Source organism: Rana temporaria, chromosome 2 (genome assembly GCF_905171775.1).
Source record: "Rana temporaria chromosome 2, aRanTem1.1, whole genome shotgun sequence".
Lineage (NCBI taxonomy): Eukaryota > Metazoa > Chordata > Amphibia > Anura > Ranidae > Rana > Rana temporaria.
The window spans coordinates 537,350,565-537,375,376 of NC_053490.1; the positions used below are offsets into that span (position 1 = coordinate 537,350,565).

The following is a 24,812-nucleotide window of genomic DNA, read 5'->3' on the forward strand; positions in this document are numbered from 1 at the left end:
CAATCCGTGCTCAGAAGCGTACACATACGCAAGTCGCGTACGCATGTGTAAACGGTGGTCACACCACACATGTGAGGTATCGCCACGAATGTTGGAGCGAGAGCGATAATTTTCTAGTGCTAGACCTCCTCTGTAACTCTAAACTGGTAACCTGCGGCGGCTGGTCACAGAGATGAGCAGAGGAAAGATGACCTCCGCTCATCTCTATGGCCTAGGAGGACTGGAGCGACGTCATGACGCCACTTCCGGTATGTAAAGAAGGCCTTTATTTTAATTTTTTTAAGCATTATATCAATTTTTATTTATTTTTTTAAAGCAAAAGAATTCCACCCTGGACTCTGGTCCTCCAAGGCCATAGAGGCAATCAAAGACGATCTAGTCTTTAATCACTTCTGAGACCACTCGGCCGCACTGTTGGATCATTTATCGGTAAAAAAAACGGCAAGCCCGAGAAAACACCGTTGAGCGGCGGGGGTGGGGGGGGTGGAAGTCCCCTTCTGAAAGCGTTCCAGCAGCTCATGAGCCGCTCAGAACGCTTTCATGAAAAAGCCAACCGTTGACTGAAAGAAAAAAGTGATACCGGGGTCGTTGACTGATACCGTCGGCCGTAAACCACTTCAAAGCCGTTGTGACCTTGAAGCGGTAAAGGGACCACCAGCGCTACAACCCTTCCACTGTATCCAAAACTAGGCCGAATTTTTTAGGCTGGGGTTGTCCCCAAATTCTTATTTTTTCTTTCTGAGGAGCTCCCTACGTTGGGGTATCACCGACGCCATCCAATCACTTGTCACCTGCCTGGCCTCCTCCCAGCTGTATCGCGGCTTGTACCCCGCGTCGCTCTGCAGCTTCCTGTACGTGAAGGTGAAGGGGGTGTTCAGGATTGTCAGCAGGTGCCTGGTAAAGGGCGGCACGAACCTTACAAACGGCCGAAGAACAAAGCCGACCATCTCCATTAAGGAAGCCACGATATAGAGGACGGGGAGGGGCATGGCCAATTTCCTCTCCACCCTTAGGCCCAGCTCCTTGCCCAGAGCGTGGTTCAGGTCCGAGTAGCTCATGTGGGGGGTGTCATCGGTAAGGAAGTAGAAGTTCCCGGCTATCTTCTTGGTTCCTTCCGGGTCCTTCATGGCCCGAGCCGCCAATAGGTGGGCCCAGGCAACGTTACCGACGTACACCGGGTTGACCAAGGCCTCTTTCCTGGAGGTCCTATGGAAGACGTCGCCGTTCAGTAGAGCTTGGTCCAAATGAATTTGGAGGAACTGAGACCCTTCACCGAAGACGTATACGGGACGGAGAGAACAGGTGGTCAGAGTTCCCCCATTCTGGAGCTCCTGACCGTTGGCCTCCAAGACCTTCTTTTCCGCCAAGCTCTTGCTCTCTCCGTAGCAGAAGCCCGGCTTACTGGCATACGCCGTCTCCTCTGTGCCATTAACAATGGGGTCCCCTTGGGGGTTTGGTCCGCAGACCTCTATACTGCTGGTGAAGATGAAGTACGGCACGTTGTTCTGTAGGCACGCCTCCAACAGCTGCTCCGTCCCTGCAAAACCAAGCGCCAAGCATTAAAGGCCAATTCCAACCCAAAAAAGGGAAACCAAACGAGCGAACGGCAAATGCTTCCCATTACTTACCGGCCCAATTCTGAGACTTGGAACCTTGGTTAGCGAGCAACTTTTTTTTTATTTTTTATTCTGGACTCGGTTTGCGAGAGTTGTCTCGCAAAAACAAGCAGAATTCAAGCTAATTGGGTGTGCAGTACCGCATTTGGCCAGAGGTGCGGGGGGGGGCGCTGGTGACACTCGGAACGGTACGGAGCCGTTCGAAAATACTCCATCTGAGTGTTCCCGAACCTTTCCGAGGGTTTCCTAGATCAGCCGAGATGTCAACGGGTATTTGAGGCTCTCCGGCGCCCCCCCCCCCCACCCCTGGCCACATACGGTATTGCATGCCATACAAGTCAATGCGGAACAAATTATCTTCGTTTCCATTGACTTCTATGGGGGAACTCGCTTTGATATGCGAGTGCTTTGGATTACGAGCGTTCTCCTGGAACTGATTATGCTCGGAATCCGAGGTTCCACTGTATTTGTTAAAAAAAAAAAAAAAAAAAAAAAATTGGGCAAGAAAATTACTTTAAAACATTGTTCAGACAGGAGACGGAAAGATACAAAGTAACATTGAGGAGATAGAACAGTTCCATTGCAATGGAACTCTATCTCCTCACGGATCAATGTTTATAAACAATGTTACTTTGTATCTCTCCATTTCCTGTCTGATCAATGTTTATAAACAATGTTACTTTGTATCTCTCCATTTCCTGTCTGAACAAGGTTTATAAACAATGGGGTAGATTCAGATATGTTACGCCAACGCAGTTTTGCGCGCCCCTAAGAAATTTACGTTACGCCTCTGCAAGTTTTACTGGCAAGTGCTTGATTCACAAAGTTGCGGAGGCGTAGCGTATAAGGGGCCGGCGTAAGCCCGCGTAGTTTAAATGATCCCGTAGGGGGCGCGGATCATTTAAATTAGGCGCGTTCCCGCGGCGAACGTACCGCGCATGTGCCGTTCCTAAAATTTCCCGACGTGCATTGCGGTAAATGACGTCGCAAGGACGTCATTTGCTTCAAAGTGAACGTGAATGGCGTCCAGCGCCATTCACGATTCATTTACGCAAACGACGTAATTTTCAAACATCGCGACGCGGGAACGACGGGTATACTTAGCATTGGCTGCCCCTGCTAATAGCAAGAGCAGCCTTACGCAGAAACCGACGAACGCAAACGACGTAAAATGCGAACGCCGGGCGCGCGTACGGTTGTGAATCGGCGTTAGTATGCAATTTGCATACTCTACGCTGACCACTACGGGAACGCCACCTAGCGGCCATCGTAAGAATGCAGCCTACGATACGACGGCATAAGAGCCTTATGCCAGTCATTTCTTAGGCTGCAGTCGGCGTATCGAGGTTCCTGAATACAGAAAGTAGATACGCCGGCGCTACTTAGCAATTACGCAATTGCTTGCTGAATCTACCCCAGTGTTACTTTGTATGAGATTATATATATATATAAAAGAGAAGCTCCTCCTACCGTAAAGAGCTCCTCCCTGTAAAATGGTTTTGTGTTCTGGTTGATTTACCCCCCCCCCTTTTTTTTTATTATTTTTTTATTTATTATTTTTTAAATAAATAAAATACATTTTGTTTTTATTTATTTATTTAAAAAAAAAAATTATATTATATATATATATATATATATAATTTAATTTATTTATTTAATTTAAAAAAAAGAAATATAAAAAAAAAAAAAATGTATTTATTTATTTAAAAAATAAATAAAACAAAGGGGGGGGGGGGGAAATCAACCAGAATACAAAACCATTTTACAGGGAGGCGCTCGTTACGGTAGGAGGAGCTTCTCTTTTTTTTTTTTTGGTCAGAGTTCCCTTTTACTATTTGGATGATGTTGTCGCTTTATAATCTCACCGGTCACATTGATGGACATGACGACGTCTTTTCTCACTTTGCCCACCGTGTCGATAATGGCCGCGGCGTGGATGACCAGGCTGACCCCCTGGCAGCACCGGTGCAGGAAGTCGGTGTCTCGGATGTCACCTTGCAGCGTCTTCACCGTCGTCCTGTCCTGGAACCCTGAGGAAGAAATCACAAGAGAAACCCGTTCACGTGTCTTTAAATGCCGAATAATTGCTGTAAAATATAGGTTTTAGGCAGAGGCCCTGGAGAATAAAATGGTGGGCGTTGCAAGCTACAAATATATATATATATATATATATATATATATATATATATATATATATATATATACACACACACACACACACACACACACATAGTATCTCCCAAAAGTAAGTACACCACTCACATCTATGTAAATATTTTCTTGTATCTTTTCATGTGACAACACTGAAGAAATGACACTATGGGGCAGATCCACAGACGAAGTACGCCGGCGTATCTACTGATACGCCGGCGTACTTTCAAATTTCCCGCGTCATATCGTTGTTTTGAATCCTCTGGGTTACATCCGACAGGCGTACGTCTTCGGATCGTAGGTGCAATACTTTGGCGTCCGCGTCGTTTTCCGCGTCAGGTATGCAAAAATAGCGATCCACGAACGTACGCGCGGCCGTCGCATTTTCTAACGTCGTCTCTAGTCGGCTTTTTCCGGCGTATAGTTAAAGCTGCTTTTTTGCGGCGTATAGATAGACTGTTAAGTATGGCCGTCGTTCCCGCGTCGAAATTTTAATTTTTTTTTTTTTTGCGCAAGTCGTCCGTGAATAGGAATGGACGTAACTCACGTCTAAGTTCAAAAAATGACGTTGTTGCGATGTCATTTAGCGCAATGCACGGCGGAAAATTTAGGAACGACGCATGCGCATTTCATTTGGCGCGGGGACGCGCTTCATTTAAATGAAACCCGCCCAATTTGAAATACGCCGCCGTAACTTACGGCGCGAACTCGCTGAGGATTCGAAAATGCGCCAGGTAAGGTACGGCGGCGTAGTGTATCTCTGATACGCTGCGCCAATGTAGTTCTTTCTGGATCTGGCCCTTTGTATCTACAATGTTGTGTAGTGAGTGTGCAGCTTGTATACAAGTGTACATTTATAATAATAACAATAATATAAATGTTGTTATAATATCATAATTATTTATTATTATTATTAATAATGTATTATTATTAGAAATAATTATTAATTTATTAGTATTAATAATAATGTTATTTATTAATATTATATTTAATATATGGTTTTTATTATTATTACTATCTTTATTTTTTAGATTAGTATTTTTATTTATATTACATTTATTATGTTGTTTTTGTTATTTGTTTTTTTAATAATACAAATAAATAATTATTGCTATGTATGTTACATCTATATCTACAGAATCTCACATTTCTGTAAATATTTTCTTGTATCTTTTCATGTGACAACACTGAAGAAATGACACTTTGCATCTACAATGTTGTGTAGTGAGTGTACAGCTTGTATAACAAATAACTCAACACACAGCCATTCATGTCTAAACCGCTGGCAACAAAAGTGAGTACACCCCCTAAGTGAAAATGTCCAAATTGGACCCAATTAGCATTTTCCCCTCCCCCGGTGTCATGTGACTCGTTAGTGTTACAAGGTCTCAGGTGTGATAAATTTGGTGTTATCGCTCTCACTCTCTCATACTGGTCACTGGAAGGACAACATGGCCCCTCATGGCAAAGATCTCTCTGAGGATCTGATATAAAGAATTGTGTCTCTACATAAAGATGGCCGAGGATATAAGAAGATCGCCAAGACCCCGAAACTGATCTGCAGCCCGGTGGCCGGGACCATCCAGCGGTATAACAGGACGGGTTCCCCTCCCCCCCGCCTCGCCATGGTCCACCAAAGGAGTTGAGGTCACGTGCTCAGCATCATATCCAGAGGTTGTCTTTGGGAAATAGACGTATGAGTGCTGCCAGCATTGCTGCAGAGGGTGAAGGGGTGGGGGAGGGGTCAGCGTGTCAGTGCTCAGACCATACGCCGCACACTGCATCAAATTGGTCTGCATGGCTGTCGTCCCAGAAGGAAGCCTCTTCTAAAGATGATGCACAAGAAATTCCGCAAACAGTTTGCTGAAGACAAGCAGACTAAGGACATGGATTACTGGAACCGTGTCCTGTGGTCTGATGAGACCAAGATAAAGGTATTTGGTGTCAGATGGTGTCAGGCGTGTGTGGGGGGAGGGGCCAGGTGGGGAGTACAAAGACAAGTGTGTCTTGTCTACAGTCAGGCATGGTGGGGGGAGGGTCATGGTCTGGGGCTGCATGAGTGCTGCCGGCACTGGGGGGCTACAGATCATTGAGGGAACCATGAATGCCAACATGTACTGTGACATACTGAAGCAGAGCATGATCCCCTCCCTTCAGAGACTGGGCCGCAGGGTAGTATTCCAACATGATAACCACCCCAAACACACCTCCAAGACCACCACTGCCTTGCTAAAGAAGCTGAGGGTAAAGGTGATGGACTGGCCAAGCATGTCTCCAGACCTAAACCCTATTGATCATCTGTGGGGGATCCTCATACGGAAGGTGGAGGAGTGCAAGGTCTCCAACATCCACCAGCTCTGTGATGTCATCATGGGGGAGGGGAAGAGGACTCCGGTGACAACCTGTGAAGCTCTGGTGACCTCCATGCCCAAGAGGGTTAAAAATAATGGCGGCCACACAAAATATTGACACTTTGGGCCCAATTTGGAAATTTTCACTTAGGGGTGTACTCACTTTTGTTGCCAGCGGTTTAGACATTAATGGCTGTGTGTTGAGTTATTTGTTATACAAGCTGTACGTTCACTACACAACATTGTAGATACAAAGTGTAATTTCTTCAGGGTTGTCACATGAGATAGAAATAGGCAAGTGGTAACTTTATTGCCATTACAAGGAGGCTAAAAAGTTCTCTATGTGATAGTAAGCGGCGGGTCACAGGTCCTCTTTATGGAGACATCAGGTGTCTATTAACCACTTAAGGACCGCCTCCTGCACATTTACGTCGGCAGAATGGCACGGCTGGGCACAAGCACATACATGTACGTCCTCTTTAAGTGCCCAGCCGTGGGGCGCGCTCCCGCAACCCAGTCCGAAGCTCCGTGACCGCGGGGCCCGATCGCCGCCGGTGTTCCGCGATCGGTCCCCGGAGCTGGAGAACGAGGAGAGCTGTGTGTAAACACCCCTTCCCCGTTCTTCACTGTGGCGCTGTCACTGATCGTCTTTTCCCTGATATAGGGAAAGGCGATCAATGACGTCACACGTCCAGCCCCCCTACAGTTAGAAACACAGATGAGGTCACACTTAACCCCTTCAGCGCCCCCTGTGGTTAACTCCCAAACTGCAATTGTCATTTTCACAGTAAACAATGCAATTTAAATGCACTTTTTGCTGTGAAAATGACAATGGTCCCAAAAATGTGTCAAAATTGACTGATGTGTCCGCCATAATGTCGCAGTACCGGAAAAAAAAAAAAAAAAAAGCTGATCACCGCCATTAGTAGTAAATAAATAAAATAAAAAAATAATAAAAATGCAATAAAACTATCTCCTATTTTGTAAACGCTATACATTTTGCGCAAACCAATCGATAAACGCTTATTGCGATTTTTTTTTACCAAAAATACGTAGAAGAGTACGTATCGGCCTAAACTGAGGAAATTTTTTTTTATATATTTTTTGGGGATATTTATTATAGCAAAAAGTAAAAAATATTGTTTTTTTTTTCAAAATTGTCGCTCTATTTTTGTTTATAGCGCAAAAAATAAAAAACGCAGAGGTGATCAAATACCACCAAAAGAAATCTCTATTTGAGGGGAAAAAAAGGACGCCAGTTTTGTTTGGGAGCCACGTCGCACGACCGCGCAATTGTCAAGCGACGCAGTGCCGAATCACAAAAACTGGCCAGGTCCTTTACCTGCATAATGGTCCGGGGCTTAAGTGGTTAAACCCCCAATTCCCTCCCCTCTACTGCAGCTGATCAAGCACAGATTAGCCACTTCCTCAGCTACAGGGGATTACCGCTCTGGACCTGCAAGTGATTAAATCCTCCTCACTTCCAGGTACATTGGTCAATTATTTTTCTATAAAAAAAAATATATATATTTTTTTTTTGGGAGGGGGGGGGAGGGTTCTAATAACTTTTCTATAAAAAAAAAAAAAGTTTTTATATAATATATATATATATATATATATATATATATATATATATATACACACACAGCCCTCAAAAATATTATATCAATTATATTAAAATTATAAAATTATATAAAAAAAAAAAAAAAGTCTGTAAAAACTAATACTAAAAAATAAATAAAAAAGTTTTTTTTAAAAAAACAGATAAAAAAACAAATAAATTATATTTTTTTTTTGGGGGGGGGGGTCTAATTAATTTTCTATAAAAACAAAATGTATATATATATATATATACACACATACACACATATACAGCCCTCAAAAATATTATATAAATTATATTAAATTATAAAATTATATAAAAAAAAAAGTTTGTAAAAACTAATACTAAAAAATAAATAAAAAAAAAAACAGATAAAAAAATAAATTATATATATTTTTTTTGGGGGGGGGGTCTAATTAATTTTCTATATAAAAAAATATATATGTTTTTAATATATATATATATATATATATATATATATATATATATATATATATATATATATATCCACACATACACACAGCCCTCAAAAATATTATATATATAACGTTTGTAAAAACTAATACAAAAAATAAATAAAAAAAGTTTTAAAAAAAACAGATAAAAAATAAAATAAAAAAGGAAGAAGGTTTAGTTATAGATTCCATATAAAAAATATAAGATTTGTAGAATCAATAGCTAAATGGAAGCCTAGTAGCGCCCCCCCCCCCCCCCAAAAAAAAAAATATATATATAAATAAATACAAAAAATAATAGTATGTATTACTTTTAGGTAAAGTTATTGGCAAATAAATCAGTCCAAATAAAAAAACACACACACACATAAACCTCTGCTCCATGGGGGGGGGGGTTGGATGGAGTATTGAGGAGATAAAACCCCCGTCATTTTTTATTTTGCATTGCTGTCTGTGTTTTATTGTGGAGAGAGACCTCCTCTTCAATTAAATTGGGAAATCCCTTTATACAGGTGTCACCAAAAAAAAAAAAGAAGGTGTCCCCTTTAGAAGGTTTCCTCTCTATTCCTGTTCTGGTGACAACTCAAAGTGTTGAATTTTCAGCTTTTTTTTTTGTGTTGGTGGTCACCAGGACAAAACGAGAGCGCGAATGTCCCTAGTGAGACCTCTCTACCCCCCCCCATTTCCAGGAAGCTCACTCACTCTGGCAGGTCTTCAGGAGGTCCTCACTCAAGTTCTTGTCCATGACCCGGAGTTCCTCCAGTTCCGGCTCTTCCTCCAGCAACATCTGGACAATCCTGCGCCCGACGAAGCCGCTGGCCCCCGTCACCAGACAGGAGACCCCCGAGAGCGAGCTGGCAGTCATGGTGGCAGGTGGATCCCAAGGGTTTGCTGAGGTTGGATGAGGACTCCAGTGAAGGTTGGAGGAGCAATGAGTGTCTTCTGAAGAACTCAGAGCTCATATAACCCCCCCCCCCCGGGGTGTCACCACCCACAATTGTCTCCCATCCTCCGCCCACTCCTCACATTCCTCCAGCCTTGTGTCCCTGAAGGACAATGTTCACCTGGCATGCGGGGTCCTTCGTGCCCGCCTCCCCGTCTGCTGCCTGGCATCCCTCATAGCTGGGACTTCCAGGAATGGACTGGAGATATTTTATTATTCAGAATAATTTATTATTATACATTACATATCAATGGTTCCACTCCCACTACTGGTTCCTGGGGACCCGAGGGCCACATGGTAAGTATTGAAGAACCCCGTGTGGTCCTCAGGCTGTACATTGGGTATCAGGAGGTTAGACTGTGTCGAGATCCCGATGATCCGAGAAGAGCCGAGATCCCGATGATCCGAGAAGAGCCGGAATCCCGATGATAATGTTACGCCGAGTAATGGCGACAAACATTTACCCTTAAAAATCATCATAGGCGACGTTTAAAAAATTCTACAGGTTGCATGCTTTGAGTCACAGAGGAGGTCTAGGGCTAGAATTATTGCTCTCGCGCTAACGATCGCGTGGATGGGGAGGTGTGGATGTGGATGGGCGATCTGGCTGGGGAGGTGTGGATGGGGAGCTGTGTATGGGGAGGTGTGGATGGGGAGGTACGGATTGGAAGGTGCGGATCAGGTGGTGTGGATGGGGAGGTGTGGATGGGGTGATCTGGCTGGGGAGGTGTGGATGGGCGGTATGGATGGGGAGGTGTGGATGGGGCAGTGTAGATTGGGGGATGTGGATGGCGTGGTGCGGATGGGGAGGTGCGGATGGGGTGGTGCAGATGGGGAGGAGCGAATGGGGAGGTCCGGATGGATGGGGAGGTGCAGTTGGGGAGGTGCAGAGGGGGAGGTGTGGATGGGGTAATCTGGCTAGGGTGTGGATGGGCAGTATGGATGGGGAGATGTGGATGGACGGTATGGATGGGGTGCTGTAGATGGGGAGTGCGGAAGGGGGGTGCAGATGGGGAGGTGTGGTTGGGGCAGTGCGGATGGGGCGATCTGGCTGGGGAGGTGTGGATGGGGAGGAGCTGAGGGGGCGGTGCGAATGAGCAGTGTGGATGGGGCAATCTGGCTTGGGAGGTGTGGACGGGGCGGTGCAGATGGGGAGGTGTGGATGGGGTGGTGCGGATGGGGAAGTGTGGATGGGGCGATCTGGCTGGGGAGGAGCGGTTGGGGCAGTGCGGATGGGCAGTGTGGATGGGGCAATCTGGCTGGGGAGGTGCGGATGGGGAGGTGTGGATGGGGAGGTGTGGATGGGGCGGTGTGGTTGGGGAGGTGTGGATGGGGAGGTGTGGATGTGGATGGGCGGTATGGATGGGGAGGTGTGGATGGGGCAGTGTAGATTGGGGGATGGGGTGGTGCGGATGGGGAGGTGCGGATGGGGTGGTGCAGTTGGGGAGGAGCGAATGGGGAGGTCCGGATGGGATGGGGAGGTGCAGAGGGGGAGGTGTGGATAGGGTAATCTGGCTAGGGTGTGGATGGGCAGTATGGATGGGGAGATGTGGATGGACGGTATGGATGGGGTGCTGTGGATGGGGAGTGCGGAAGGGGGGTGCAGATGGGGAGGTGTGGTTGGGGCAGTGCGGATGGGGAGGAGCTGAGGGGGGCGGTGCGAATGAGCAGTGTGGATGGGGCAATCTGGCTGGGGAGGTGCGGATGGGGAGGTGTGGATGGGGCAGTGTGGTTGGGTAGGTGTGGATGGGGAGGTGTGGATGGGCGGTATGGATGGGGAGGTGTGGATGGGGCAGTGTAGATTGGGGGATGTGGATGGGGAGGTGCGGATGGGGTGGTGCAGATGGGGAGGAGCGAATGGGGAGGTCCGGATGGGATGGGGAGGTGCAGTTGGGGAGGTGTGGATGGGGTAATCTGGCTAGGGTGTGGATGGGCAGTATGGATGGGGAGATGTGGATGAACGGTATGGATGGGGTGCTGTGGATGGGGAGTGCGGAAGGGGGGTGCAGATGGGGAGGTGTGGTTGGGGCAGTGCGGATGGGGAGATCTGGCTGGGGAGGAGCGGTTGGGGCAGTGCGGATGGGCAGTGTGGATGGGGCAATCTGGCTGGGGAGGTGTGGATGGGGCGGTGCGGATGGGGAGGTGTGGATGGGGCGGTGTGGTTGGGGCGGTGTGGATGGGGCGGTGTGGATGGGGAGGAGCTGAGGGGGTGGTGCGAATGAGCAGTGTGGATGGGGCAATCTGGCTGGATGGGGCGGTGCAGATGGGGAGGTGTGGTTGGGGAGGAGTAGTTGGGGCGGTGCGGATGGGCAGTGTGGATGGGGGCAATCTGGGAGGTGTGGATGGGGCGGTGCGGATGGGGAGGTGTGGATGGGGTGGTGCGGATGGGGCGGTGCAGATGGGGAGGTGTGGATGGAGCGGTGTGGATGGGGAGGAGTGGTTGGGGCGGTGCGGATGGGCAGTGTGGATGGGGCAATCTGGCTGGGGAGGTGTGGATGGGGCAGTGCCGAGGGGGAGGTGTGGATGGGGCGGTGCAGATGGGGAGGTGTGGATGGGGCGGTGTGGATGGGGAGGAGTGGTTGGGGCGGTGCGGATGGGCAGTGTGGTTGGGGCGATCTGGCTGGGGAGGTGTGGATGGGGAGGAGCTTTTGCTGAGGTGCGAATGGGCAGTGTGGATGGGGCAATCTGGCTGGGGAGGTGTGGGTGGGGCGGTGTGGATGGGGAAGCGCGGATGGGGCGGGTGGATGGGGAGGTGCGGATGGGACGGTGCGGATGGGGAGATGCGGATGGGGCGGTGCGGATGTGCGGATGGGGAGGTGCGGATGGGGAGGTGCGGATGGGGAGGTGTGGATGGGGAGGTGCGGATGGGGCGGTGCAGATGGGGAGGTGCGGAGGGGGAGGAGTGGTTGGGGCGGTGCGAATGGGGCAGTGTGGATGGGGCAATCTGGCTTTGCGGTGCAGATGGGGGAGGTGTGACGGGGAAGCGCGGATGGGCGGTGTGGATGGGGAGGTGGCGATGGGACGGTGCGGATGGGGAGATGCGGATGGGGCGGTGCGGATGTGCGGATGGGGAGGTGCGGATGGGGGAGGTGCGGATGGGGGGGAGGTGTGGATGGGGTGGTGCGGATGGGGAGGTGTGGATGGGTGGTGCGATGGGGCGGTGCAGATGGGGAGGTGCGGATGGGGAGGAGTGGTTGGGGCGGTGCGAATGGGCAGTGTGGATGGGGCAATCTGGCTTTGCGGTGCAGATGGGGAGGTGTGGATGGGGAAGCGCGGATGGGCGGTGTGGATGGGGAGGTGCGGATGGGAAGGTGCGGATGGGGAGATGCGGATGGGACGGTGCGGATGTGCGGATGGGGAGGTGCGGATGGGGAGGTGCGGATGGGGCGGTGCGGATGGGGAGGTGCGTATAGAGAGGTGCGGATGGGGCGGTGCGGATGGGGAGATGCGGATGGGGAGATGCGGATGGGGAGGTGCGGATGGAGGGGTGCGGATGGGGAGGTGCGTATAGAGAGGTGCGGATGGGGAGGTGCGGATGGGGCGGTGCGGACGGGGAGGTGCGGACGGGGAGGTGCGGATAGAGAGGTGTGGATGGGGAGGTGCGTATAGAGAGGTGTGGATGGGGAAGCGCGGATGGGCGGTGTGGATGGGGAGGTGCGGATGGGAAGGTGCGGATGGGGAGATGCGGATGGGACGGTGCGGATGGGGAGGTGCGTATAGAGAGGTGCGGATGGGGAGGTGCGGATGGGGCGGTGCGGACGGGGAGGTGCGGACGGGGAGGTGCGGATAGAGAGGTGTGGATGGGGAGGTGCGGATGGGGAGGTGCGGTTGGGGCAGTGCGGATGGGCAGTGTGGATCGGGCAATCTGGCTTTGCGGTGCAGATGGGGAGGTGTGGATGGGGAAGCGCGGATGGGAAGGTGCGGATGGGGAGATGCGGATGGGACGGTGCGGATGGGGAGGTGCGTATAGAGAGGTGCGGATGGGGAGGTGCGGATGGGGAGGTGCGGATGGGGAGGTGCGGATGGGGAGGTGCGGATGGGGCGGTGCGGATGGGGAGGTGCGTATAGAGAGGTGCGGATGGGGAGGTGCGGATGGGGCGGTGCGGATGGGGAGATGCGGATGGGACGGTGCGGATAGGTACGTGTGGATGGGGCGGTGCGGATGGGGAGGTGCGGATGGGGAGGTGTGGATGGGGAGGTGCGGATGGGGAGGTGCGGATGGGGAGGTGCGTATAGAGAGGTGCGTATAGAGAGGTGCGGACGGGGAGGTGCGGACGGGGAGGTGCGGATAGAGAGGTGTGGATGGGGAGGTGTGGATGGGGAGGTGCGGATGGGGCGGTGCGGACGGTGCGGATGGGGCAGTGTGGATGGGGAGGTGCGGATGGGGAGGTGCGGATGGGGCGGTGCGGATGGGAAGGTGCGGATGGGGAGGTGCGGATGGGGAGGTGCGGATGGGGCGGTGTGGATGGGGAGGTGCGGATGGGGCGGTGTGGATGGGGAGGTGCGGATGGGGCGGTGCAGATGGGGAGGTGCGGATGGGGAGGTGCGGATGGGAAGGTGCGGATGGGGAGGTGTCGACGGGGCAGTGCCGACCGGATGGTGTGGATGGGAGGTGTGGACTAATCGACATTTGCTCTTTGCAGTGCTGACCCCCCTCCATGCCGCACAGAGTCGGCTCTCAGCACTGAATGTGAAGGTCTGTTCTGTACGTTCTTCTCGCGGCTCCCTCCAGTAATGTTCTTCTATCTGATTGATATTCGGAGTTCTCCTGGGATTGGGTTGTGGTGAGTCCCCATTGAAGCCGGCGCCATGTCTATTTCTGTTATGATAACCTAGAGATTTGTCACTTTTTCTTCTTCTGTCCTTCAGCGTCACTCAGTCCCAAGGAGAATCTGTTATCTGCTGAGCCTGAGACGCGTCACATCCAAGGCTGGACGTGACATCACTCAGCCGTGTACACGGGTTGTGAAGAGGACAACCTATGCATGTGTATACATATTTATATATTTTCCATTCACATTCTTAAAGCGGTAGTTCACCCTCAGTGACATGATTTTTCCATCGAGACAGGCATTGTAGCGCGAGCTACAGTATGCCTGTCCCGATTTTTTTACCCCCGGACTCACTGTGTACTCGTACATTATAGATTTCGGCTCCCGCGGGGAATGGGCGTGCCTATGGAGAGGGAGGATGATTGACGGCCGGCCCTGGCACGTCACTCTCCCCGAAGACAGCCGGAGTAGGTCTCGGCTCTTCACGGCGCCTGCGCACAGGCTATGCGCAGGCGCCGTGAAGAGCCAAGCCAATTTCGGCTATTTCCGGAGAAGCGTGACGTGCCAGAGCCGGCCGTCAATCATCCTCCGACTTCATAGGATCGCCCATTCCCCGAGGGGAGTCGGTATCTTCGATGTACGAGTACAAGGTGAGTAGCGGGGATAAAAAAATCGGGACAGGCATACTGTAGCTCGCGCAACAATGCCTGATTTTATGGTAGAAGAAAAAACATTTTTTTTTTTTGGGTTTATAGGGTGAACCCCCGCTTTAATATCTGCATAACCAGTGGCGGCTGGTGCTCAAAATTTTTGGGGGGGCGCAAACGGAAAAAAAAAAAAAAATTTGCAGCCCCACTGTGCCCATCAATGCAGCCATTGTGCCATCAATTATCACCACTGTGCCATGCATCAAACGCAGCCACTGTGTCCCTCAATTGGTCACCACTGTGCCCTTTAATTGTAGCCACTGTGCCCCATTGTTGCCACTGTGCATGGTGCACTGTGCCCTTTAATTGTAGCCACTGTGCCCATTGTTGCCACTGTGCATGTCACTGTGCCCTTTATTGTAGCCACTGTGCCCATTGTTGCCACTGTGTATGTCACTGTGCCCTTTAATTGTAGCCACTGTGCCCATTGTTGCAACTGTGGCATGTCACTGTGCCCTTTAATTGTTGCCCACTGTGCCATTGTCACCACTGTGCCCATTGTTGCCACTGTGCATGTCACTGTGCCCTTTAATTGTTGGCCACTGTGCCCTTTGGTCGCCACTGTGCCCTTTGTCGCCACTGTGCCCATTGATGCCACTGTGCCCTTTGTCGCCACTGTGCCCATTGATGCCACTGTGGCCCTGTAAAATGCACTTACTTTTCTCCTTCCACGTCCCCCCATGGTCTTCTCCCGCCTTGGTGACGCTTTAGCCAATCAAGTTACCGATAACCAGAAATCGGTGAACCTGATTGCTGAGACGGCCGTCAGTCTTATCCAAGGAACGCACACCCCCGTACGTTCCGAGGATAAGCATCCGGTGAGACGAGGGCTGAACTCGGCGCTGGCTCTGATCGGGCGCCTCAAGGTCCGGCCATCTCAATAGACCAGCGGCAGGCATGCATGAATGTATGTTATTTCAGTGGCGGTGCGGAGCCCTCAGAGGGGGCGGCACTCCAGCGCCCTCTATGGGCGGACCCGCCCTGTGGCATTACCTGACCACAGAAGTAATTTATATATTGTGCTAGAAGGTGTCCCTCCCATCTCATCTCAAAAAGTCGGGAGCAATGCAGGTTGTGTGACTATTAGGTCGGCTATGCTAACACGTTGATAGGGGGAGGTTGCAGTACAGCCTCCAAACTGAAGGTGTCACTGTGCTATTTCTTCACACTGGCAGGCAATTGGAAGTTAATTGTCTCCTGTTTCGGGGCTTCAGGCAGCCATCTTGGGGAGGACAGTAATTCTTGTAGAATTCAGTGGTTCTCAACTCCTGTCCTCGGGGCCCGCTAACAGGCCAGATTTTAAGCATTACCTTGGAGAGATGCAGACTAGAATACGGCAATCACCGAGCGGCAAATTATAGCACCCTGTGATGTATTACAGTTATCTTGCAAACCCGGCCCTTTTAGTGGGTCCCGAGGACAGGGGTTGAGAACTGCTGGAGGCTGGAATCCAACAAGATTTGGGCAGCCATCTTGACCGAGGATTCCATAGATAGAGGGAGCAACTGTGGGAGTAAAATATGGGTAGTACCCCTACTGGTTAGGGGTTAAGGAGACAGTAGGTGTTCCAGTGTCACGCCCGCTGTGTCAGCTTTTATTTGAATCGCTGGGTGCCCGCCGTCACACAAGTCCCGCCTCCTGGACCGGCTTCTACCTATGGTGGACAGCACATGTCCCGGCATTGGACCAGGAGATGGGACTTGTGAGACGGCGGGCACGGGCGATTTAAATTAAAGCTGACACAGCCCCCCAGTGTGTGGCACCCGAAGCGGAACCCCCCCCCCCTTCTGCCTCAGCACCAGCCCAGGACCTGGCACCGCCCTTGCAATCCGGGGACAGATCCGGGTGCAGACTGGCGCTGGATACAGTGTCATCAGTCCGGGGACTGTCCCCAGAAAACCGGGGACGTCTGGTCACCCTACCTTACAGGGTGTCACCTCAGTCAGCTTCCTGGAACAGTCTCCCACTGGCAGATGTGTATCTACATGAATCGGGGATCCCCTTGTGACCAATAATGGTGGTGCTCAACCTGTGGCCCTCAAGCTGCTGCAGAACTAGAAGTCCCACCATACCTCTGTCTTTGGGAGTCATGCTTGTAACTGTCAGCCGTGTAACGTAGATTAACCCCTTCCCGGACCGAGCATGTACATTTACGTCGGCAGAATGGCACTGACAGGCACATTGGCGTACCTGTACGTCCCTGCCTAGGACGCGGTCGGGGGTCCGATCGGGACCCCCCCGGTACATGCGGCGGTTTCCTGTGGCTTTAGGAGCGTCCCGGGACAGACGGGCGCGGCTATTCGTTTCTAGCAGCCCCCTCGCGATCGCTCCCCCGGAGCTGAAGAACGGGGAGAGCCGTATGTAAACACAGCTTCCCCGTGCTTCACTGTGGCGGCTGCATCGATCGAGTGATCCCTTTTATAGGGAGACTCGATCGATGACGTCAGTCCTACAGCCACACCCCCCAACAGTTGTAAACACACACTAGGTGAACCCTAACTCCTACAGCGCCCCCTGTGGTTAACTCCCAAACTGCAACTGCCATTTTCACAATAAACAACGCAATTTAAATGCATTTTTTGCTGTGAAAATGACAATGGTCCCAAAAATGTGTCAAAATTGGCCGAAGTGTCTGCCATAATGCCGCAGTCACTGAAAAAATCGCTGATCGCCGCCATTAGTAGAAAATAATAATAATAAAACTATCCCCTATTTTGTAAACGCTATACATTTTGCGCAAACCAAGCGATAAACGCTTATTGCGATTTTTTTTACCAAAAATAGGTAGAAGAATACGTATCGGCCAAAGCTGAGGGAAAAATGTTTTTTTATATATCTTTTTGGGGGATATTTATTATAGCAAAAAGTAAAAAAACATTGAATTTTTTTCAAAATTGACGCTCTATTTTTGTTTATAGCGCAAAAAATAAAAACCGCAGAGGTGATCAAATACCACCAAAAGAAAGCTCTATTTGTGGGAAAAAAAGGACGCCAATTTTGTTTGGGAGCCACGTCGCACGACCACGCAATTTTCTGTTAAAGCGACGCAGGTGCCGATCGCAAAAAGGGCAAGGTCCTTTAGCTGCATTTTGGTCGGGTCTTAAGTGGTTAAAAAAAAAAAACACAAACCTTTAGTGTCACTTTAACCTCTTGATCGCCCCCTAGTGGTTAACCCCTTCCCTGCCAGTGACATTTACACAGTAATCAGTGCATTTTTTATAGCACTGATCGCCGTATAAATGACAATGGTCCCAAAAAAGGGTCAAAAGTGTCCGATGTGTCCGCCGTAATGTCGCAGTCCCTCTAAAAATCACAGATTGCCGCCATTACTAGTAAAAAAAATATTAATAAAAAAAATGCCATAAATCTTTCCCATAGTTTGTAGGCACTATTAGGTAGATTCAGGTACATCCGTGCAAAACTTGCGGCGGCGTAGCTTAGCGTGTTTAGGCTACGCCGCCGTAAGTTAGCTAGGCAAGTACATGATTCACAATGTACTTGCCTGCTAATATACGGCGGCGTAGCCCTAAAGCGTGCGGGCGTAAGGGCGCCAAATTCAAATGTGTGGAAGGGGGGGCGTGTTTAATGCTAATCAGGCTTGACCTTACGTTTTTTACGTTTTTTTGTTACTGCGCATGCGCCGGGCGCCTACATTTCCCAGTGTGCGTTGCGGCTAAGTACGCCCGCACGGGCCTATTGATTTTGATGTGGACGTAAACGACGTAAATCCCGATTCACAGACAACTTACGCAAACGACGTAAAATTTCGAATTTCGAAGCGGGTACGGCGGCCATACTTGACATTACTATTCCAATAGAGCCTAGCACTCTAACTTTACGCGGCCTATCTCTTACGTAAACGGCGTAAAAGTACTGCGTCGGCCGGGCGCGTACTTTCTTGAATCGGCGTATCCTCCTCATTTACATATTCTACGCCGACCGCAATGGAAGCGCCACCTAGCGGCCATCCAAAATATTGCAATCTAAGATAGGACGGCGCAAGCCATCGTGTCCTTAGATTTGTGTAAGCGTATCTCTGTTTGAGCATACGCTTAAACATAAGTCGGCGTAGATTCTACTGATAAGGGCCTCCTAACTCTGCCTGAATCTACTAGATAACTTTTGCGCAAACCAATCAAATAAACGCTTATTGCGTTTTTTTTTTCTACCAAAAATATGTAGAAGGAATACGTATCGGCCTAAACTGAGGAGAAATTTGTTTTGTTTTTTTAATTGGGGGATATTTAACCACTTCCTTACCGGGCACTTAAACCCCCCTTCTACCCAGACCAATTTTCAGCTTTCAGCGCTGTCGCACTTTGAATGACAATTACGCGATCATGCTACACTGCACCCAAATGACATTTTTTATAATTTTTTCCCCTACATTCTTTTGATGGTATTTGATCACCTCTGCTGTTTTTATTTTTTGATAAACAAACAAAAAAACATGGAAAATTTTGAAAAAAAAAAACATTCATGTCTCATAGTTTGTTATAAAATTTTGCAAACGGTCATTTTTCTCCTTCATTGATATGCGCTGATGAGGCAGCACTGGTGGGCACGGATAGGCAGCATTGGTGGGCACTGATAGGCTTCACTGGTGGGCACTGATAAGGCGGCACTGATAGACACAGATAAGGTGGCACTGATGGGGACAGATAAGGTGGCACTGATAGGGACAGATAAGGCGGCACTGAGGCACTGATGGGGACAGATAAGGCAGCACTGAGGCACTGATGGGGACAGATAAGGTGGCACTGATGGGGACAGATAAGGCGGCACTGAGGCACTGATGGGGACAGATAAGGTGGCCCTGATGGGGACAGATAAGGTGGCACTGATGGGGACAGATAAGGCGGCACTGATGGGGACAGATAAGGCGACACTGAGGCACTGATGGGGACAGATAAGGTGGCACTGATAGGGACAGATAAGGCGGCACTGATGGGGACAGATAAGGTGGCACTGATGGGGACAGATAAGGCGGCACTGATGGGGACAGATAAGGCGGCACTGTTGGGGACAGATAAGGCGGCACTGATGGCCACTGATGGGGGGCACTGTTAGGCGGTACTGGTGGGCACTGATAGGCTTCACTGCTGGGCACTAATAAGGCGGCACTGATACACAAATAAGGTGGCACTGATACACAAATAAGGTGGCACTGATGGGGACAGATAAGGTGGCACTGATGGGGACAGATAAGGCGGCACTGATGGGGACAGATAAGGTGGCACTGATGGGGACAGATAAGGCGGCACTGATGGCCACTGATAAGATGGCACTGATGGGGGGCACTGATAGGCACTGGTAGTTGACACTGATGAGCAGCACTGGTAGGTGACACTGATTGGTGACACTGATGGGTGACACTGATGGGTGGCACTGTAGGCACTGATGGGTGGCGCTGGTGTCCCTCTGACACCTGCCGGTGATCGACTTAGCCGATTACTGGCTCTGTTTACATCACATGATCAGCTGTCGTTGGCTGACAGCTGATCACGTGGTAAGGGGTCGAGAATCGACCACTTCTCCAATCTGTGATCAGCCGAGTCTCATTGACTCGCTGACCACAGGGGGCGCGCTGCAGGGGGCACACAGGCCTGTTTTTTTGTTTTATAGCGCAAAAACTAAAAACCGCAGAGGTGATCAAATACCACTAATAGAAAGCTCTATTTGTGGGGAAAAAAAGGACGCCAATATGTTTGGGAGTCACGTCGCACGACCGCGCAATTGTCAGTTAAAGCGACGCAGTGCCGAATCGCAAAAAAAATGCTCTGGTCAGGAAGGGGGGTAAATTCTTCCGGTTAAAGGGAACCCATCACTTTAATCTGCTTCACCGTCGATCATTGTAGACTCGCGATCAGAATGCGTTCTTCATAGACGGAGCCGCGTGACGCCACTTACCGACCGCCCACTGTATATGTACGTCCTGTTTTTAAAGATGGGATATCTCGGTAACGGCACAACCGAGGTATCCATCTTTACAGTGGGCGGCCGTGTAAACGATAGCGGCGGTCTCCGCGGCGGATTCGCCGCGAGATCGCCGTTATCGGTGGCGGGAGAGGGGCCCCCCCCCTCCTGCCGCTCTCCCGCGCCCTCCGCCGCTTACTGGAGCCGTCAGTAGCGGCGGAGGAGATCAAATGCTGCCGCCTGGTGTGTGAGGACTCGGGTGAGGGCAAGATGGCCCCCACCCGTCCTCATAGCTCTGCTGGGCGGAAGTGACGTCAAAACATCAGTCCCGCCCAGCCTCTTAAAGAAACATTTTTTTAGTTGTCATTTTTTTAAATGACAAATTTTCCATTTTTTTTTCTTGCATTGAAGTCTAAATATAAGATCTGACGTCTTTTTGACCCCCAGATCTCATATATAAGAGGACCTGTCATGCTTTTTTCTATTACAAGGGATGTTTACATTCCTTGTAATAGGAATAAAAGTGATACATTTTTTTTTTTTATTATTTCAGTGTAAAAAATTATAAAATCAATAATAATAAATAAGAAAACAAAAAAAAAAATATTTTAAAGCGCCCCGTCCCGACGAGCTCGCGCGCAGAAGCGAACGCATACGCGAGTAGCGCCCGCATATGAAAATGGTGTTTAAACCACACATGTGAGGTATCGCCGCGATCGTTAGAGCGAGAGCAATAATTCTAGCCCCAGATCTCCTCTGTAGCTCAAAAAATGAATAGAATTTTTTTAACGTCGCCTATCGAGATTTTTACGGGTAAAAGTTTGACGCCATGCCACGAGCGGGCGCAATTTTTAAGCGTGACATGTTGGGTATCATTTTACTCGGCGTAACATTATCTTTCACAATATATAAAAAAATTGGGCCCAAATTTATTGTTGTCTTATTTTTTAATTCAAAAAAGTGATTATTTTCCAAAAAAAGTGCGCTTGTAAGACCGCTGCGCAAATACGGTGTGACAAAAAGTATTGCAATGATCGCCATTTTATTCTCTAGGGTGTTAGAAAAAAATATATATACATTTTGGGGGTTTTAAGTAATTTTCGAGCAAAAAAAAATGTTTTAGTCTTGTAACACCGAATCTGAAAAACACCTTCTGTCCTTAAGTGGTTAACCGGAAGAATTTACCCCCCTTCCCGACCAGAGCATTTTTTTGGGAGGATCACAGAGAAATGTTACAATGTGGCCTTCACCAGATCCCAGGACACTCCTCGCTGACCCTGAGCTGGAGATAAAGAGTCCCAGCTCCCCTCCCCCTCTGTGTCCTTGTGTCCCGAGATAAGAGAGATCCAAATATAGGCCAGAAAACATTCATAGGAGAGGTGGAAGGGGTCTCAAACTGGTGGCCCTCCCGCTGTTGTGAAACTACAAGTCCCATGAGGCATTGCAAGGCTGACAAGCATGACTCCCCACAGGCTGAGGCATGATGGGACTTGTAGTTTCGCAACAGCTGGAGGGCCACCAGTTTGAGACCCCTGAGTCTTAGAACAATTATGTATCAATACATAGGTAAGGATGACAATATCTAGATATCAATACATAGGGCCAATCAGTGGCAGCTGGTGCTCCATTATTTTTTTGGGGGGGTGGCAAGCCAACGCCAACCCCCCACCGTCCCAAAGGGGGGGTTGAACCGGAATGCAGTAACCCCCCCCCCCCTCCTGCGCGCAGGGGAGACAGAAACGTGGATCCGGGGCTGCAGCTCCTCGCTCCTGGACCATCGCTTCTCCTCCCGGGCCGAAGCAGGAAATGGGTCCTGACTGAGACCCGATTGGCCCGGAGTCCCAAGACTCCCTGGCCAATCGGGTCTTAGGAACTGCTTCGTGATTGGCCCAGGAGGAGAATCAGGAAGACCTTTAGAGAATACTAGTTTGCTATTATTACGCAAGTGGGTGGGCTCGGGGGGGGGGGCACAGGGCTCTGTGCCCTGAGTCCACCCTTTTTTTAAGCCAATTAAAGCCTTAGGTTTTAATCATGTGCTTTAAAAAAAAGAAAACCCTGATTGGAATCCATGTGTCCGGCGCCCCACATGTAGATTAGGGGGCTGGACGCATGGATGGGGGGGGGAAGGGGGGGGCACCGCCCGTGTGCCCCCTATGGATGGGCCGCCACTGGGGCCAATACATAGTTATACAGTGAATATCAATATATAGGACCAATATGTAGCCAGAGCCCAGACTTGAACCCAATTGAAGATCTCTGGAGAGATCTGAAAATGGCTGTGCACCAACACTCCCCATCCAACCTGATGGGGCTTGAGAGGTCCTACAAAGAAGAATGGGAGAAACTGCCCAAAAATAGGAGTGCCGAGCTTGTAGCATCAATACTCAGAGAGACTGGAGGGTGTAAATTGGTGCCAAAGGAGCTCCACCAAAGTATTGAGCAAAGGCTGTGATACTTGTGTACCTGGGGGGAGCCTGTGATACTTCTGTACATGGGAGGAGCCTGTGATACTTCTGTACATGGGAGGAGCCTGTGATACTTCTGTACATGGGAGGAGCCTGTGATACTTCTGTACATGGGAGGAGCCTGTGATACTTCTGTACATGGGAGGAGCCTGTGATACTTCTGTACATGGGAGGAGCCTGTGATACTTCTGTACATGGGAGGAGCCTGTGATACTTCTGTACATGGGAGGGGGCCGATCCGCCCTATAGGCTCACTATGCAAGCCGCCAAATCCGGGACAGTCCCGCCAAATTCGATACAGTCCCGAGGGCGATTTTTGAACTACATCCCATGTGATAAAATGTAGAAAGGAAAGAACGCCACACCGCCATGTTGATTTCCACCTTTTTTATTGGATCACCTTGCAGAGTCAGATCGGTCTCCGGGGGTCGGATAGCGGTAGAAAGATTTGGAATAATTGTGCAAGCGTGGCGGCGAGGTCTGGACGTCTGTCTGGATGAGGTAAAAGGCTGGTGCTGGTTTCCTGTCGCTGTGACGAGGAGATGGAGCCACGTACGGACGATATCCTGCGCAGTACCGTCAGGGCTGCGCGATCTTTGATGTCATTGGGTGACAGAATCAGGGGCCCGTTCAGACCTTGGTGTCCCGGTGCGTTGGAATAACCCACGTGCCGTAACACGAAAGGACTGTCGGCATCATTGCGCATTGTGGTGCGCCGCGACGCGCAATGTACGTAACGCAATGCGCAGCAAAGTGTTTTGGCCCTTTACCTCCCATTCACACTATGTGGTGTCGTTAAAATGAATGGGGTGCCCTGTGCACGCCAGCGCGATGATGTGCCGTGCACGGCCACGTGATGACGCGCCGTGCACGCCGACGTGATGACGTGCCGTGCGCGCCCACGTGATGACGTGCCGTGCACGGCACGTCATCACGTCGGCGTGCACGGCGCGTCATTCACGTGGCCGTGCACGGCACATCATCGCGCTGGCGTGCACAGGGCACCCCATTCATTTTAATGGGCCTCTCTAAGACACGGCAAACAAGCTTATGCGTCTTTTTGAGCTTCGTAGGTTCAGCCTCGCATTTTGGCGCACGCGGCGTGCATTTTTTTTTTATGAACGTCTTGCTTGACGCGTTTCAGAGTGCAAAGTTTGGACAAAAACGTTATTCTCACCTAGACCAGGGGTCTCCAAACTTTTCTAAACAAAGGGCCAGTTTCGGCGTGTGACCGCGATGCATACATAGCTGCATTAGCACAGCAATAGCGCCCAATACACTCCGTACCGGGACTGGGTCATCCAATGTACAAGTGGGGCAAGGATCGGAATCAGGTGCCCCCTTGCTGAGCTGTGCCTGGGGCAGCTTCTCCTCCTGCCCAACCCTTGTCCCGGGCTTCAAAATAGGGTGGGTTTCGGGGGGCAGAGAATGCGCTTGGCGTGTGTTACAATAGCGAATGAATATTCACAATTTTAACACTGATCCTCCTACTGGTCAATCAGGAAGCAGGTTGTGGGACCTGTCACCTGATTGGCTGAAAGGACAGGCGATCCTATTGGATGCCTATAGGCAGAGGCAAGGAGTCGTACGGACACAGCTATAGAGGAAAGCTCACAGGAGCCTCCGCCTGATGCCGCTGCCCGCCACCTTATGTCGATGCCCGCCGCCAGATGCCCGATGCCGCTGCCCACCACCTGATGGCCACCACCTGATGCCTCCTACCTGATGCGCTGCCCAATGCCCGCCGCCCACCACCTGATGCCGAGACCTGTCACCTGATGCTGCTGCCTGATGCCCGCCGCCTGATGCTGCTGCCCGATGCCCACCGCCCAA

General features: G+C 50.2%; 1 protein-coding gene across 1 annotated transcript; it reads right to left on the reverse strand.

The window, feature by feature from the left end:
• Window positions 1-5: 5 nt before the first annotated feature.
• On the reverse strand, window positions 6-9,107 carry LOC120928726 (3 beta-hydroxysteroid dehydrogenase/Delta 5-->4-isomerase type 1-like). The gene is made up of 3 exons (XM_040339720.1): window positions 8,879-9,107; window positions 3,482-3,646; window positions 6-1,537 (listed from the first exon to the last, which is right to left on the reverse strand). Exons 1-3 carry the CDS (start codon window positions 9,039-9,041, stop codon window positions 726-728), a joined length of 1,140 nt encoding a protein of 379 aa, XP_040195654.1. The 5' UTR covers window positions 9,042-9,107; the 3' UTR covers window positions 6-725.
• Window positions 9,108-24,812: the final 15,705 nt, after the last annotated feature.